At 32.6% G+C, this 14,198-nt stretch overlaps 1 protein-coding gene across 2 annotated transcripts in view; it reads right to left on the reverse strand.

Annotated features, from left to right (window-relative positions):
• LOC114346982 (protein grainyhead-like) overlaps positions 1-14,198 on the reverse strand; it is a 306,307-nt gene that overhangs the window by 95,521 nt on the left and 196,588 nt on the right. For both annotated transcript variants that reach the window (XM_050663330.1, XM_050663329.1), the window contains exons 3-6: positions 13,003-13,312; positions 10,644-11,330; positions 10,249-10,424; positions 9,512-9,674 (exon numbers count right to left, since the gene is read on the reverse strand). In XM_050663330.1, the coding sequence (XP_050519287.1) occupies positions 9,512-9,674; positions 10,249-10,424; positions 10,644-11,330; positions 13,003-13,312 (1,336 nt within the window). The remainder of the gene's footprint in view (positions 1-9,511; positions 9,675-10,248; positions 10,425-10,643; positions 11,331-13,002; positions 13,313-14,198) is intronic.

Genomic DNA, 14,198 nt, shown 5'->3' on the forward strand with positions numbered 1-14,198 from the left:
TTAAACTTTTTTAAAGTGTTTATAAAAAGCTTTTTATTAGAATTGTTCATAAAAGTTTTTAGCATTAAAAATAAGCGAGTTACGCTCAAAATAAAGTTGGCCCCCTTTTTTTCTGTAAAAAAAATCATGCAAATCTCCCCGTGTTTAGCTCGTCAAATGAAATTAATCGCTACCGCTTTACAAACAATTTACTTACTTATCTATTTTTTATATGATCTGTCAGTCTCACCGGTTTAAAGTGCTTATTTTTGAAAGGGTTATAGTTAAAAAAAAGTTTGAACAGGTCATTAATGTATGTAAATTTTGAACAGCCATATCTTAACCAATTTTTGTCTTGCGGAAAAACAAAATGAAACTAGCATATTTATAATAACAAAACTTATATTTTTTTACTCTTTAAGATTTTTCTTATCACTAATACTTTTTAAGTTATTTTGAAAAAACGAAATTTTTCAAAATTTTTTAGAAAATTTTGTTTTACTATAAAACCAATTTTTTCAAAAATAAGCACTTCAAACCAATCAAACTTACAGATAATATAAACAATATACATACAGTTAAAATAAATGGTAAATCGGTAACGATTAATTTTATTTAGGGTGCTAAATAGAAGGAGGTTTTCACAATTTTTTTTACCAAAAAAAGGGGCCAACTTTTTTTCCAGTGTAACTCGTTTATTTTTGGTGCTAGAAACTTCTGTAAACAACAAATATAAATGTTTTTTTAGGTACTTTAAAAATGTTAATAAGCTTTTCCCGAAAAGTGCTTAATTTTTCGGTGATTTCGCGTTGACTTATTCGATTTGGAATTAGAAGAATAAGAATGTATTTTCATGAGCTACAACTTTGCTTTTTTCTCAATTTATATACTTTACTGATACACCATTTTTTTTTTGTTTTTTTATAAGCTACACTTCTGCTTAAAAATTTTTTTCGATAAAATATTTACTTTTTGAGTTATTTGCGAAAAACAGTCTGAAAACGTAGTTTTTTTGTCGAAAAATCAACATTTTCAATTGCGAATAACGCGAAAAGGATTGACTTACGTAAAAAACTTTATAGAACTAAAGTTGCTTATAATCGGTCCATTTTTCCATTTCCGGGCTTATTTTAAACACGCGTTTTTCACCCTCCGAGAAGGGGTAAATGTCACCCCCCAAGTAAAAGCAACCAATGGGACAAATTCAACTTTGAAGTGGAGGGTAAGTAGAACCTAAATCCAAATTTTCATGCAATTCGGAGTTGCCCCTGAAAATTACACTCCAAAACGGTAATTTATTGGGCTAATGGGTGATACCGACAAAATGAAATATCCAGGGTGGACCAAAACTAGAACACATCCAGCGACTGATTCACAATGGAAGGCTGCAATAAGCGTCCGACCCAGAATGGGCGGCTGAAAACTAAATCACCAACACTCAAGGCAAGAGCGGTGTTTTAACTACCAAAAACCCGATAATGACCGAATTTTAAAACGTATCGATGTGTACCCCAGGTGGGCAGATCAGTATTTGACAAATCACAACTCAGAAAGAGGTCAACCTCAAGGATTCTGCGGGAGGTAAAAATTCGCTCAATAAAAGTAAAAAAAGACCAGAAGAATCAAAAAGCATATATCTTTGCAAGTAGCAGGATAAAACGCCAGAAGCAAAATATCAAACACGGAAGTTTGAAAACCCTCAAATCAGCTCACATTTTTACCACATTGGAAATGAAGATATGAAGAAGAAATGGGCGGTATAGGTATTGGGTTATTTAAACGAATAGACACTTTTGTCAGACATTTTTGACATATTTGTAAACTGAAGATTAAGGATCCAATAAATCGTGATGGGAGGAATCCATCCAAATTTTACAGCCTAGGTCAATATACAACTGTGTTCCAGGCTAAAGAGACTCAAAATTTATACAGTATTCAGTATACAGGGTGTCCCGAAAAGATTGGTCATAAATTATACCACACATTCTGGGGTCAAAAATAGTTCGATTGAACCTAACTTACCTTAGTACAAATGTGTTCATAAACAAGTTACAGCCCTTTGAAATTACAAAATGAAAATCGATCGATTCAATATATCGAAAACTATTAGAGATTTTTTATTGAAAATGGACATGTATCATTCTTATGGCAGGAACATCTATGGCAGGAACAAAATTATAGTGAAATTTGTCCACCCCATACAAATTTTATGGGGATTTTGTTCCCTTAAACCCCCCCAAACTTTTGTGTACGTTCCAATTAATTCATTATTGTAGTACCATTAGTTAATCACAACATTTTTAAAACTTTTTTGCCTCCTAGTATTTTTTCGATAAGTTAGTTTTTATCGAGATGCAGCTTCTTTTTCAATATATTTACGTAAAAATGTTATGGGGGTTTTGTTCCTTTAAACCCCCCAAATGTTTGTGTACGCTCCAATTAAACTATTATTGTGGTACCATTAGTTAAACACAGTATTTTAAAACATTTGCCTCTTAGTCTTTTTTTCATAAGTCACCTTTTATCAAGATGTAGCTTCTTTTTCAAAATATACCTAAAAATGTAAATTATAAATAAATTTTTAGATTATTAACAGGTCTCTATAATCGTACTTAACCATATACAAATATGTGGTTGATTCGACAAATATTCAAAATATCTCGATAAACACTGGCTTATCGAAAAAGTACTAAGAGGCAAAAAAGTTTTAGAAATATTGTGTTTAACTAATGGTGCCCAATAATAATTTAATTGGAACGTACACAAAAGTTTGGGGGGGTTTAAGGGAACAAAACCCCCATAAAATTTTTATGGGGTGTACAAATTTCACTTAAATTTTTTTTAAGATGTTGCTTCCATAAAAATGCCACATGTCTATTTTCAATAAAAAATCTCTAATAGTTTTCGATATATTGAAAAAAATCGATTTTCATTTTGTAATTTCAAAGGGCTGTAACTTTTTTTGTGTGCACTATTGTATATAGGTAAATGAGGTTCAATCAATCTACAGGGTGGTTCATCTTATTCGCCTCGGTCTCTGTACGGAAAACCACTTGATATTTTCTTTAATACTACAACCTAAAAATAATGTGAATTATACAGGGTGTTCCAAAAAAGAGTGGTATATCAAAGTTATATTTTTTCTTATGGAATGCCCTATATCTGATGACATTATTGAATTGACCTTAAAAAATAAGCTATACTTTCATAAGGGTTCCCTATACTTAAATACAGGGTGTTTTGATTTATTTCGATTTTTATAGAAATGTAAGGTTTTAGAAAAAAATAAATATCTACGAATCTAAGAAGCAGTAACAAATTCTTTCTTGGATCTTAATAATAGACTATTTAGCATACTTAAACAGATGCTTATTGCAACAAAATTTTTTACAGGGTGGTCAAAATATGAGATTGTTCTATTAACAAATTCAAGCTGTAATAACTTACTTATTTTAAATAGAACACCCTGTATCTTACTAGTCTATCGCGTAGAAAATTTACTTAGCTTTCAATTTGTATTAGGGTTTCCTATACCTATCTTTTTACAGGGTGGTCAAAATATTAGATTGTTCTATTAACAAATTCAAGCTGTAATAACTTACTTATTTTAAATGGAACACCCTGTATCTTACTAGTCTATCGAGTAGAAAATTTACTTAGCTTTCAATTCTTATTAGGGTTTCCTATACCTATCTCCCTTCATTTTTTAAATATTTAAAGATTTCCTAATTTGTAAGCTTTAAAAATTAGAATTAAGTACCTATGTCGTGGTTATGTACAACACATCACCAACACCGGCAATATACTTAGATATCTTAGGCAAGATAGTTTCATTAATAAAATTCACATTTTTATCATTTAATCACACAGAGTGTTCTTATTTTAAATGACATACTCGATATTCTATTCTTTATAATGGAAGATATTTAAAATCTCTTCAATTCCATGTAAAATTCTCAATACACATGTTATTCTGTAAATATAAATTCCAATGTTATTCTGTAAATACCCATTTTTACATATTTTTGTACAATAATCTCGTTTTCGTCAAAGTAGCCATTGCATTTAATTGTTTGTAATTGCGATTTAAAGATTCAAACAAAAAGTGGCGTTCTTAAATTTACTTAATAACCGTTGGGTTAAGATATGGAAAATACTTATACGGAATGAAATATAATTTAAATATCTTCCAGAATACGGCATCTAATATAGGGTATGCAGTTTAAAATAAACATATTATTCAATTTCAAATGTAGGCCAAAATCAACTAAAATAATCCAACACTATGTGTGATTACATGATAACAATGAACATTTTATTATTAATGACAGTATCTTGTCTAAGTATATTGCCGGTGTTGGTGGTGTGTTGTACATAAACACGACATAGGTACTTATGTAATTCTAATTTTTAAAGCTTACAAATTAGGAAATCTTTAAATATTTAAAAAATGAAGGGAGATAGGTATAGGAAACCCTAATAAGAATTGAAAGCTAAGTAAACTTTCTACTCGATAGACTAGTAAGCTACAGGGTGTTCCATTTAAAATAAGTAAGTTATTACAGCTTGAATTTGTTAATAGAACAATCTAATATTTTGACCACCCTGTAAAAAAATAGGTATAGGAAACCCTAATACAAATTGAAAGCTAAGCAAATTTTCAACGCGATAGACTAGTAAGATACAGGGTGTTCCATTTAAAATAAGTAAGTTATTACAGCTTGAATTTGTTAAAAGAACAATCTCATATTTTGACCACCCTGTAAGAAATTTTGTTGCAATAAGCATCTGTTTAAGTATGCTAAATAGTCTATTATTAAGATCCAAGAAATAGTTTGTTACTGCTTCTTAGATTCGTAGATATTTATTTTTTTCTAAAACCTTACATTTTTATAAAAATCGAAATAAATCAAAACACCCTGTATTTAGGTATAGGGAACCCTTATGAAAGTATAGCTTATTTTTTAAGGTCAATTCAATAATGTCATCAGATATAGGGCGTTCCATAAGAAAAAATATAACTTTGATATACCACTCTTTTTTGGAACACCCTGTATAATTCACATTATTTTTAGGTTGTAGTATTAAAGGCCCTGTATATTTCTGTGAAGAAATTTTTTTAAAATATCAAGTGGTTTTCCGTACAGAGACCGAGGCGAATAAGATGAACCACCCTGTATTTTTGACCCCAGAATCTGTGGTATAATTTATGACCAATCTTTTCGGGGCACCCTGTATATACAGTAAATTTATACAGCGGCTATTCTGGTAGTCATTTGGTCACTCACCAAATCCAAACTGACGAAGAACTGCAAATTATATCCTCAACAACCTGGCAAAAGATAATAAAGTGTCTTTAATGTGGGTACCGAGTCATGAACAGAAGAATGGGAATGAATGAGTAGATTTTTTAGCAAAATAAGGCTCGAGAGAAACCTTTGTAGGTCTAAAACCATTATTTGGCATCACTAAAGATGCTACAGAAAAACGAGGTTAGGCTAATAAGGAATCATCAAACGAAATGGAGATCTCAAGTGGACAATGCCCACTCACCAGATCAAAACTAGTGAAGAACTGCAAATATCTCCTCAACAACCTGACAAAAGATAATAAAGTATCTTTAATATGTACTAAGTCATGAAGGGGTGAATGGGAATGAATGAGCAGATTTGTATGCAAAACAAGGCTCGAGAGAAATCTTTGTAGGCCTAGAACCATTATGTGGCATCATTAAAGATGCTACAGTAAAATGAGTTTGAGAAGTGACTGATAAGAAATCATCAAAAGAAATGGAGAGCCATTCAAGGGCAAATCCAGACTAAGAAAATAATCAAGAATATTGATAAAAAAAACTCTCGGACAATTTGAAGAACCTCAACAAACAAGAGATTAAAACCGTCACTGAAATGATGGCTAAGCATTGTCGTTTAAGAAAATACATAGAAACTAGGTGAGGTGAATGAACCATGGTGCAGAAAAGGCGAAATTGAAGAAAATACTGCTATATGATATTGCAACGTGCTAAGTGATATGAGGCAAGAATTCACTGGTCAACTGAACCAACTGATCATTGAACTGATCATTGAACCAACCAGAAGAGATCCTAGAACTACCAATAAGGAAATAGAACTTAGAGGTAATGAAAAAAACAAGGTATGGTACAAAGGTCTTGCGACCAAGTGCCAGAGATTAGTGAGTCTCACCTAAACAAACAAAGAAGAAGAAATCGTGAAGAAGAACGTACCGCCTAAAACCTTTGAAACATTTGACGAAAATCTAGGAATCGATTTTTATACATTTCCATATTTTCCATAAAAACTGATAAATTGTTTATAATGTTGTAATGATAATATGTATCGCAAATGCACATTCTTTGAAGAATGATTTAATACTAGATGACTGGTTTCTCACCCATAAAAAATGTGTGATTTCATGCTGTGTCTATTGCATGATTTCATACTATTGGCTACTGTAATCCGAATTCACGGAAAACTACATTATAGTTCATTAACTACATTACATACACAAACTGTAATTGTTTAAAGTAAGCGTATGATAACATATGAAACAACTTTTGATAACGTAAAAAACTGACAATTTCATTATAAAAATGATTATTTGACATTATTTGCCGCTAATAAACATATCCAAACTTACTTGCTTTCAACAATAAGCAAACTGACAAATAACTTTAAACGTAGTGAAGATTAAATTATGTTAATTATAACATTTATTATATTTAATGATAATAATAGTACGGTTTTGTTTTTGGTGTACGAAAATTTTTGGGAGATACTCCAGCATACCAAGTCACCTAGAGCTCGATAGAGTCCCACCAGAGCTCAATCCTTTTGATTCCGTAGGTATCTGGGATCAGTGAATTTTCCCCTTAGTTAGAGGGAGTGAGAGCCATATGGCTAAATCTGTTAAATTTTATGAAAAACATTTTTTGGGTTGATGGTTTTGACATGTAATGTTTTTGTTTTCAAAAAATGTCTGAGAGAAAAAACCAAAAAAAATAAAGTTTATATACGTAGAATCGATGTATATACCAACTAAATTTTTTTAAAAAAATTTAGGTGTTAAAGCAATGCAGCAATATACAGGGTGTCCCGAAAAGATTGGTCATAAACTATACCACAGATTCTGGGGTCAACAATAGGTTGATTGAAGCTCACTTACCTATATACAATAGTGCACACAAAAAAAGTTACAGCCCTTTGCAGTTACAAAATGAAAATCGATTTTTTTTCATATATCGAAAACTTAGAGATTTTTTATTGAAAATAGACATGTGGCAATTTTATCGCAGCAACATCTTAAAAAACAATTAAAGTGAAATTTGTGCACCCCATACAAATTTTATGGGGTTTTTGTTCCCTTAAACCCCCCCCCCCCAAACTTTTGCGTACGTTCCAACTAAATCATTATTGTGGTACCATTAGTTAAACACAATATTTTTAAAACTTTTTTGCCTCTTAGTACTTTTTCGATAAGCCAGTGTTTATCGAGATATTTTGAATATTTTTCGAATCCACCACATATTTGTAAATGGTTAAGTACGATTATAGAGACTTATTAATAATCTGAAAATTTATTTATAACTTACATTTTTAGGTATATTTTGGAAATCTCGATAAAAGGTGACTTATCAAAAAAAGACTAAGAGGCAAAAAAGTTTTAAAAACACTGTGTTTAACTAATGGTATCACAATAATAGTTTAATTGGAACGTACACAAACATTCGGGGGGTTTAAAGGAACAAAATCCACATAAAATTTTTATGTAAATATATTAAAAAAGAAGCCGCATCTCGATAAAAACTGGCTTATCGAAAAAATACTAAGAGACAAAAAAGTTTTAAAAATGTTGTGTTTAAGTAATGGTACCACAATAATGAATTAATTGGAACGTACACAAAAGTTTGGGAGGGTTTAAAGGAACAAAACCCTCATAAAATTTTTATGGGGTGGACAAATTTCACTATAACTTTGTTTTAAGATGTTCCTTTCATAAGAATGATACATGTTCATTTTCAATAAGTTTTCGATATACTGAAAAAAATCGATTTTCATTTTGTAACTTTAAAGAGCTGTAACTTTTTTTATGAGCACATTTGTACTAAGGGAAGTAAAGTTCAATCGAACTATTTTTGACCCCAGAATGTGTGGTATAATTTATGACCAATCTTTTCGGGACACCCTGTATAAAAATCAAATAACTGTAGAGGCTCCGATATAAGGTCGATCTGCACCGATCTCTTTAATGGATAAAAATTATTGGATATGTAATTTAGTACGTAAACAATTATAAAAAACAGGGAATACCTTATCCTATTTTGGTTCTGACTAATTAATAATTAAAAAAATCACTATTTTTTATAAAGTAAAGAAATCGACGCGGGCAGATATTATTTCAGATTTTTTGGATCATTCTAAAACAGAAAAGGTCTTTTGTAATTTTTCTCTAAGTTTATCGTTTGCGAGTTATAAAAGATGACGATTTTCAAGGGCCAAAAACACACGTAACGTAAACAATATAATTTTTGTAATCATCAAGTTCAAACCTTGTCCTATCGAGTCCCGACAAATTTTTTCGCGATGTTTTATTCTAAAATCTATTTTTTTAATTGTTAATGAGGAAGGTTCTTTATGGAAAGACGGGCGATCGGGTTGCATTAACAACTAAAAAACAATGTTTTAAAATGAAATAAGTCCAAAATACTTAACAAGAACTGATAGAATAAGGTTTGAACTTGAATTTAGGTACAGTGTAACTCCGATAAGTCGGCCTCCGATAACCCGGAACTCCGGCTAACCCGGACCGATTTTCATGAGACAAAATTGACAAAACAAACTTTTTTTTCACTTTGACTGAGTTTTTTACCAAGAAATAAACAATACTATATACAACTGTACGTAATTTAGATGTACTGTGTATATATATATATATTTCATATTTTTTGCAATTACATATAATGGAGTTTATCTCTAAAGATACCATCTTTTATTAATTTTTCGTATCATATTCATATTCTCCGGCTAACTCGAATTTTCGATAACCCGGATCGGCTGCGGTCCCGATTAATCCGACTTATCGAGGTTCCACTGTACCTCGTAATTTCAAAAAGGATATTTTTTACTTATATTTATGTTCTTGGGCCTTGAAAATCGCCACCTTTCGTTGTTCTTCAATTTTAAATTGTTTATAACTCGAAAATGATCAACTAAGAGAAAAATTACGAAAGACCTTTTTTGTTTAGAATGATCCATAAAATCTAAAATAATATCTGCCTGGGTCGAACTTTTTTTTAAATTAATAAAAAAAAGTAATTTCTTAATTATTAATTATAGTTAAAACAAAATTAAATCGGACACCACTTGTTTTTTATAATTGGAAACATACCAAAATTACATATCTAATCATTTTTATCCACTAAACAGATCGGTGCAGATTGCAGATCGACCTTAATCGTATCTTAGACTACAATAAGAAAAAAAAAATCAAATATGAAATTGATTTGGGTACTCACTTTGACCGTCTGTGATTTGAGCTGTTTATCAGGATCAGGTAGATATTCCAGAGTAATCCCATAGAATTGCCCTTTATTTATGTAAGTAATCCTATCGTCTTCCCGTCTTTGCGACGTTGATATCGGTGTCTCGAGGTGGTACTTGAAACCGACGGGAGAGAATCTGTAACAAGTACGTATCGGTTAGCAATAGCCGATACATTTTCCTGCGAAGTGTCAGTACTCAATATCACTATAACTCTGCAACAGTATGTCGTTAAGTTGTATCTAGACGGTACTGTTAGTTGAAAGATAACGATATTGAACAAACTTGTTTATATCCTGTCCGTTCACAAAAGTGGTCAAGTAGTTCGCATTTGACCCGATGGCCTCGGGAAATAAAAATTAAACAGGTAATTTCAAGTGACACACAATAAAATTCCGAATATAAAAAAAATTACAATACGTTTGAATTACCAAAACTCGTTTAACAGTAGAGTAGTGTAACACACATAACACAACTGTTATACATTGTATAACATCAGGTACTCTTAGTGCCATTGGCCAAATCTAGTTTGTCCGGTTCAAGGTGTTTTTCACTACATTCAAACAAGTAATTTAATACTATCCCGTTTTAGATACTATTAAAACAAGTTTGAATAGTTTAGGTACATACATTATTATTCACTGTATGCATTTCACGCAATTAAAAAAACTGTTCCGCACTTTAAAACGTTGGGAATTGTTCACTAACTTACATTTTAGGTATTTGTATTTTGTCAGCGTCATTTTGTCTGCCAAAATCATGCCATGGGCGGCTCCTACTGGTCGTTTGATTTCCTGGAGACTGAGCACTACTATTGCTTCGTTGAGATAACGAAAGAGGGTCCAACAAGGAAGAATTGGTCTGGCACAATTCAGCATAATCAAATGACTGAAACAATAACAAAAAAATATTAAAAAAGGTACATTTTGTGAAATGCAATGCAGTGATGCGAATGACACGAATGATTTAATGAGTGAATAAGCATTTATGTAACGTGAAAACTAGTGTGTTATTTAAAAGAAGAGCATTCACATGAATCGTGTTTTTCGCACTTTCTGCATTGACACTCCAAGAAAATAGTTTTTTAGAAGTAGGTCTAGGGCTCACCTGCTGCAGCGTATTCTGGTCACGTGGCGTGATGGCATCTGCGCCTATTCCACTATCCGGACTTGGGAGATCAACGGTGAGACCGGCAGCGGCTATGACACCTTTTCCATGATAAGTCGATTGACGAACATATCTTTCGACAAAACTTGCTGTGGTTCCACCTGTAGCTGCTTCATCTGCGTATGCTAATTGGTTATTTCGCAGTTGAGTAGAATATAATGGTTCCGGAGTTCCTGCTCCAGATGCTACAGTGAAGTATTCACGGTAATAAGGATCAGTCGCAGAAAACGTCGTTGAACTACTCGGTCTACCGGTGGAAGAATAAATGGTAGTGTTACCACTGACACTTCCACCAGCTAACGAACTTTGAGTACTATATTGAACATGGTCGGTATAGGGAATGGGCGAAGGTGTACCACTACCACCACTGTGAGGCGCGCTGCTCATGGAGGCGAATATCTGCGTTGTATACATCGCTGGTTTGAGGCCATTCGCAGATATGAACTCAATTGGCCCTGTACTTGAACTGTCTGCTAGAAGACTACTGTGTGTAGACGTAGGAGTTCCGTTTATGGATCTGGAACCGTGCTGTGGTGATGTGAGTCCGTGGTGACTCTCGTCTTTGATTGAGTTGACATCTACTACCAGATCACCGGACTGACCAACGGCGGAGGACACCAGCACGACCTATAACCATCAAGGGATGTTAGCGTCATGCCTGCTGCCCAGCGTGGGCCCTAGATCTAACCTACTTTACTACAATCTACAATTCATGCACTACGGTTAATGAAAAACAAGAAAAGAAAGAAATACAGAAAAAATATTAGCATATAGTCCAGGTTGTATCGGTTGTACCAGATTTTTTTGCACACACTTACTCGAAAAGAGGTCCTTATAACAAATCCACAGGGTGCCAGGGTTTCAAATTCACAAAACACAAAAATAATTTTTTCTCTTCCAACAAATTTTTTTTAGATCACTTGGGCCATTTTGAGCAAAAAAGTTCTGCTGTGATTTTTCTCTAAATTGATTGTTGTCGAGTTATACGCGATTTAAAAGGTTTACTAATTCTGTTAAAAATTATTATTATGAAAGTCAGGAAGTGATCAAATCAAAGTTTAAAGTCCCCCCTACAAGATCCTGAAGAAATTTGTATCATTATTGTATTATTAAGCGGTTATTTTTAATTATTAACAATGAGCACTAAGCTTGTATTAGGCGGCCGTCCATGGTGAGTGCGAAAGAGGCGCACCATTCCGGCTGTCCAATGGTGCATCTCACTCGCACTCACATTGATGGTCGCCTCAAGGCGCTCATTGTTAATAATTAAAACTAACAGCTTAGTAATAAACTGACACAAATTTCTTTAGGATCTTGTAGGGGGGCTTTAAACTTTGATTTGGTTACTTTCTGACTCCCCTAATAATAATTTTTAAGTAGTAATTAACAATTTTTTTTAAATAAATTCACAAAAAAAATTTTTCATTTCGAACAAATTGTTTTTAGATAATTTGGGTCATACTGAGCAGAACATTCTGGTGTTATTTTTCTCTAAAATTAATTGTTGTCGAGTTATACGCGATTTAAAATTTTAAAAATACAAAATTGGCCATTTTCAAGGCTTAATAACTCGACTAAAAATTATACTATGAAAGTCAGAAAGTGATCAAATCAAAGTTTGAAACCCCCCCTTCAACATTCTGAAGAAATGTTTGTCATTATTTTATTACAAAGCTGTTAAATAATTAAAAATAACAGCTTTGTAATAAAATATTCACAAACATTTCTTCAGTATTTTAAAGGAGGGGTTTTAAACTATGATGTGGTCACTTTTTGACTTTCATAATAATAATTTTTAATCGAGTTATTAAGCGTTAAAAATGGCCATTTTCGCATTTTTCAAAATTAAATTGCGTATAACTCGACAACAGTCAATTTTAGAGAAAAATCACAAGAGACCTTTTTTGCTCCTAAAGACCCGAACGGTCTAAAAAAATTTGTCGGAAGTGAAAAAGTTGTTTTTGTGAATGTTTAAAAAAAAATGTTTTAAACAATTTTTCGACCACGTCTGGCACCCTGTGGATTTGTTATAAGGACCTCTTTTTGAGAAAGTTTTTGCAAAAAAATCGAATCGGAATAATTTACCTAACGGGGGCGACGATATAGCCTGGACTAATAAATAAAGCAAGTAATCACACAAATCCCCATTTCAAAAGGCCATACATAATTATGTCATTTCTCATGGGATGTTATTAAAATTAAATCACAGTAATCCATAAATGAAGCACATGTCACTAACCACCAAAGCCCGTAAAATATTTACAATAAATAGTAAGCACAGATAACACTAATTATTCACCTTAGGTCTCGAAAGCTTGGGGATGATTATCGAACCATCAATGCTTCCCGAACTCGGTGAACTACAGTCCAATTTTCGATGATGACTTAAATCCTCGGGTTCCCGCTTTACGATCTGCAAATTCTGTCCCGCTGCCGCAGGCTGCGTATAGCCGACGTGCGGATTAATAAATAAACCTTGCAACTCTTGAGAATTAAGTTGACCGGCCGCGCTGAGGGGCGGGGTCGCCAACTCCAAACCCGCCCCACTCACCAAGCCATTGGTTGCCTTCAGCTGCGAAGTTAGGATGCCTCCGGCCTGGGACCCTGCCCTGCAACAAATTTGTTACGTCATATGTGGACCTAATAGTGGGGTTATAATGTCATACTCTGAAACTGTCTCACTAGTCTAGTCAAATACAATTACAATACATGTAATCAGAACGTAATTCCGTACAGGTTGAAACAAATTTTATACCAAAGTTTAGGTGAACACAAAAGATATTTTCAGGAAAGTATTATATTATTAGTATTATACTATTATACCCATTAAAATGGGTAATTTTTGAACACAATTTAACAATTTTTTTAAACAAATTCACAAGAAAATTTTTTCATTTCGAACAATTTTTTTTTAGATAATTTGGGACATTCTGAGCAGAATAGTCTGGTGTTATTTTTCTCTAAACTTAATTGTTGTCGAGTTAAACGCGATTTCAAATTTTAAAAATAAAAAATTGGCCATTTTCAAGGCTTAATAACTCGATCAAAAATTATACTACGAAGGTCAGAAAGTAATCAACAAGTTTTAAACCCCTTCTGCAAGGTCCTGAGGAAATTTTTGTAATTATTTTATTACAAAGCTGTTATTTTTAATTATTAACAATTAGCGCTATAGTCCAGGCTGTATCGTCTACCCCGTTAGTGAAATTATTTCGATTAGATTTTTTTGCACAAACTTACTCAAAAAGAGGTCCTTATAACAAATCCACATGATGCCAGGTTGTGGTACCTTGGTCGAAAAATTGTTTAAGCAATTTTTCTTAAACAAATTCACAAAATATTTTTTTTTACTTCGAACAATTTTTTTCTTGATAATCTGAGCATCTGTCATTCTGAGCAAAAAAAGTCTCTTTTGATTTTTCTCTAAAATTGATTGTTGTTGAGTTACCCATACGCGATTTAAAATTTGAAAAATGGCCATTTTCGCATTTTTCA

The sequence above is a fragment of the Diabrotica virgifera genome, chromosome 10 (genome assembly GCF_917563875.1).
Source record: "Diabrotica virgifera virgifera chromosome 10, PGI_DIABVI_V3a".
NCBI lineage: Eukaryota > Metazoa > Arthropoda > Insecta > Coleoptera > Chrysomelidae > Diabrotica > Diabrotica virgifera.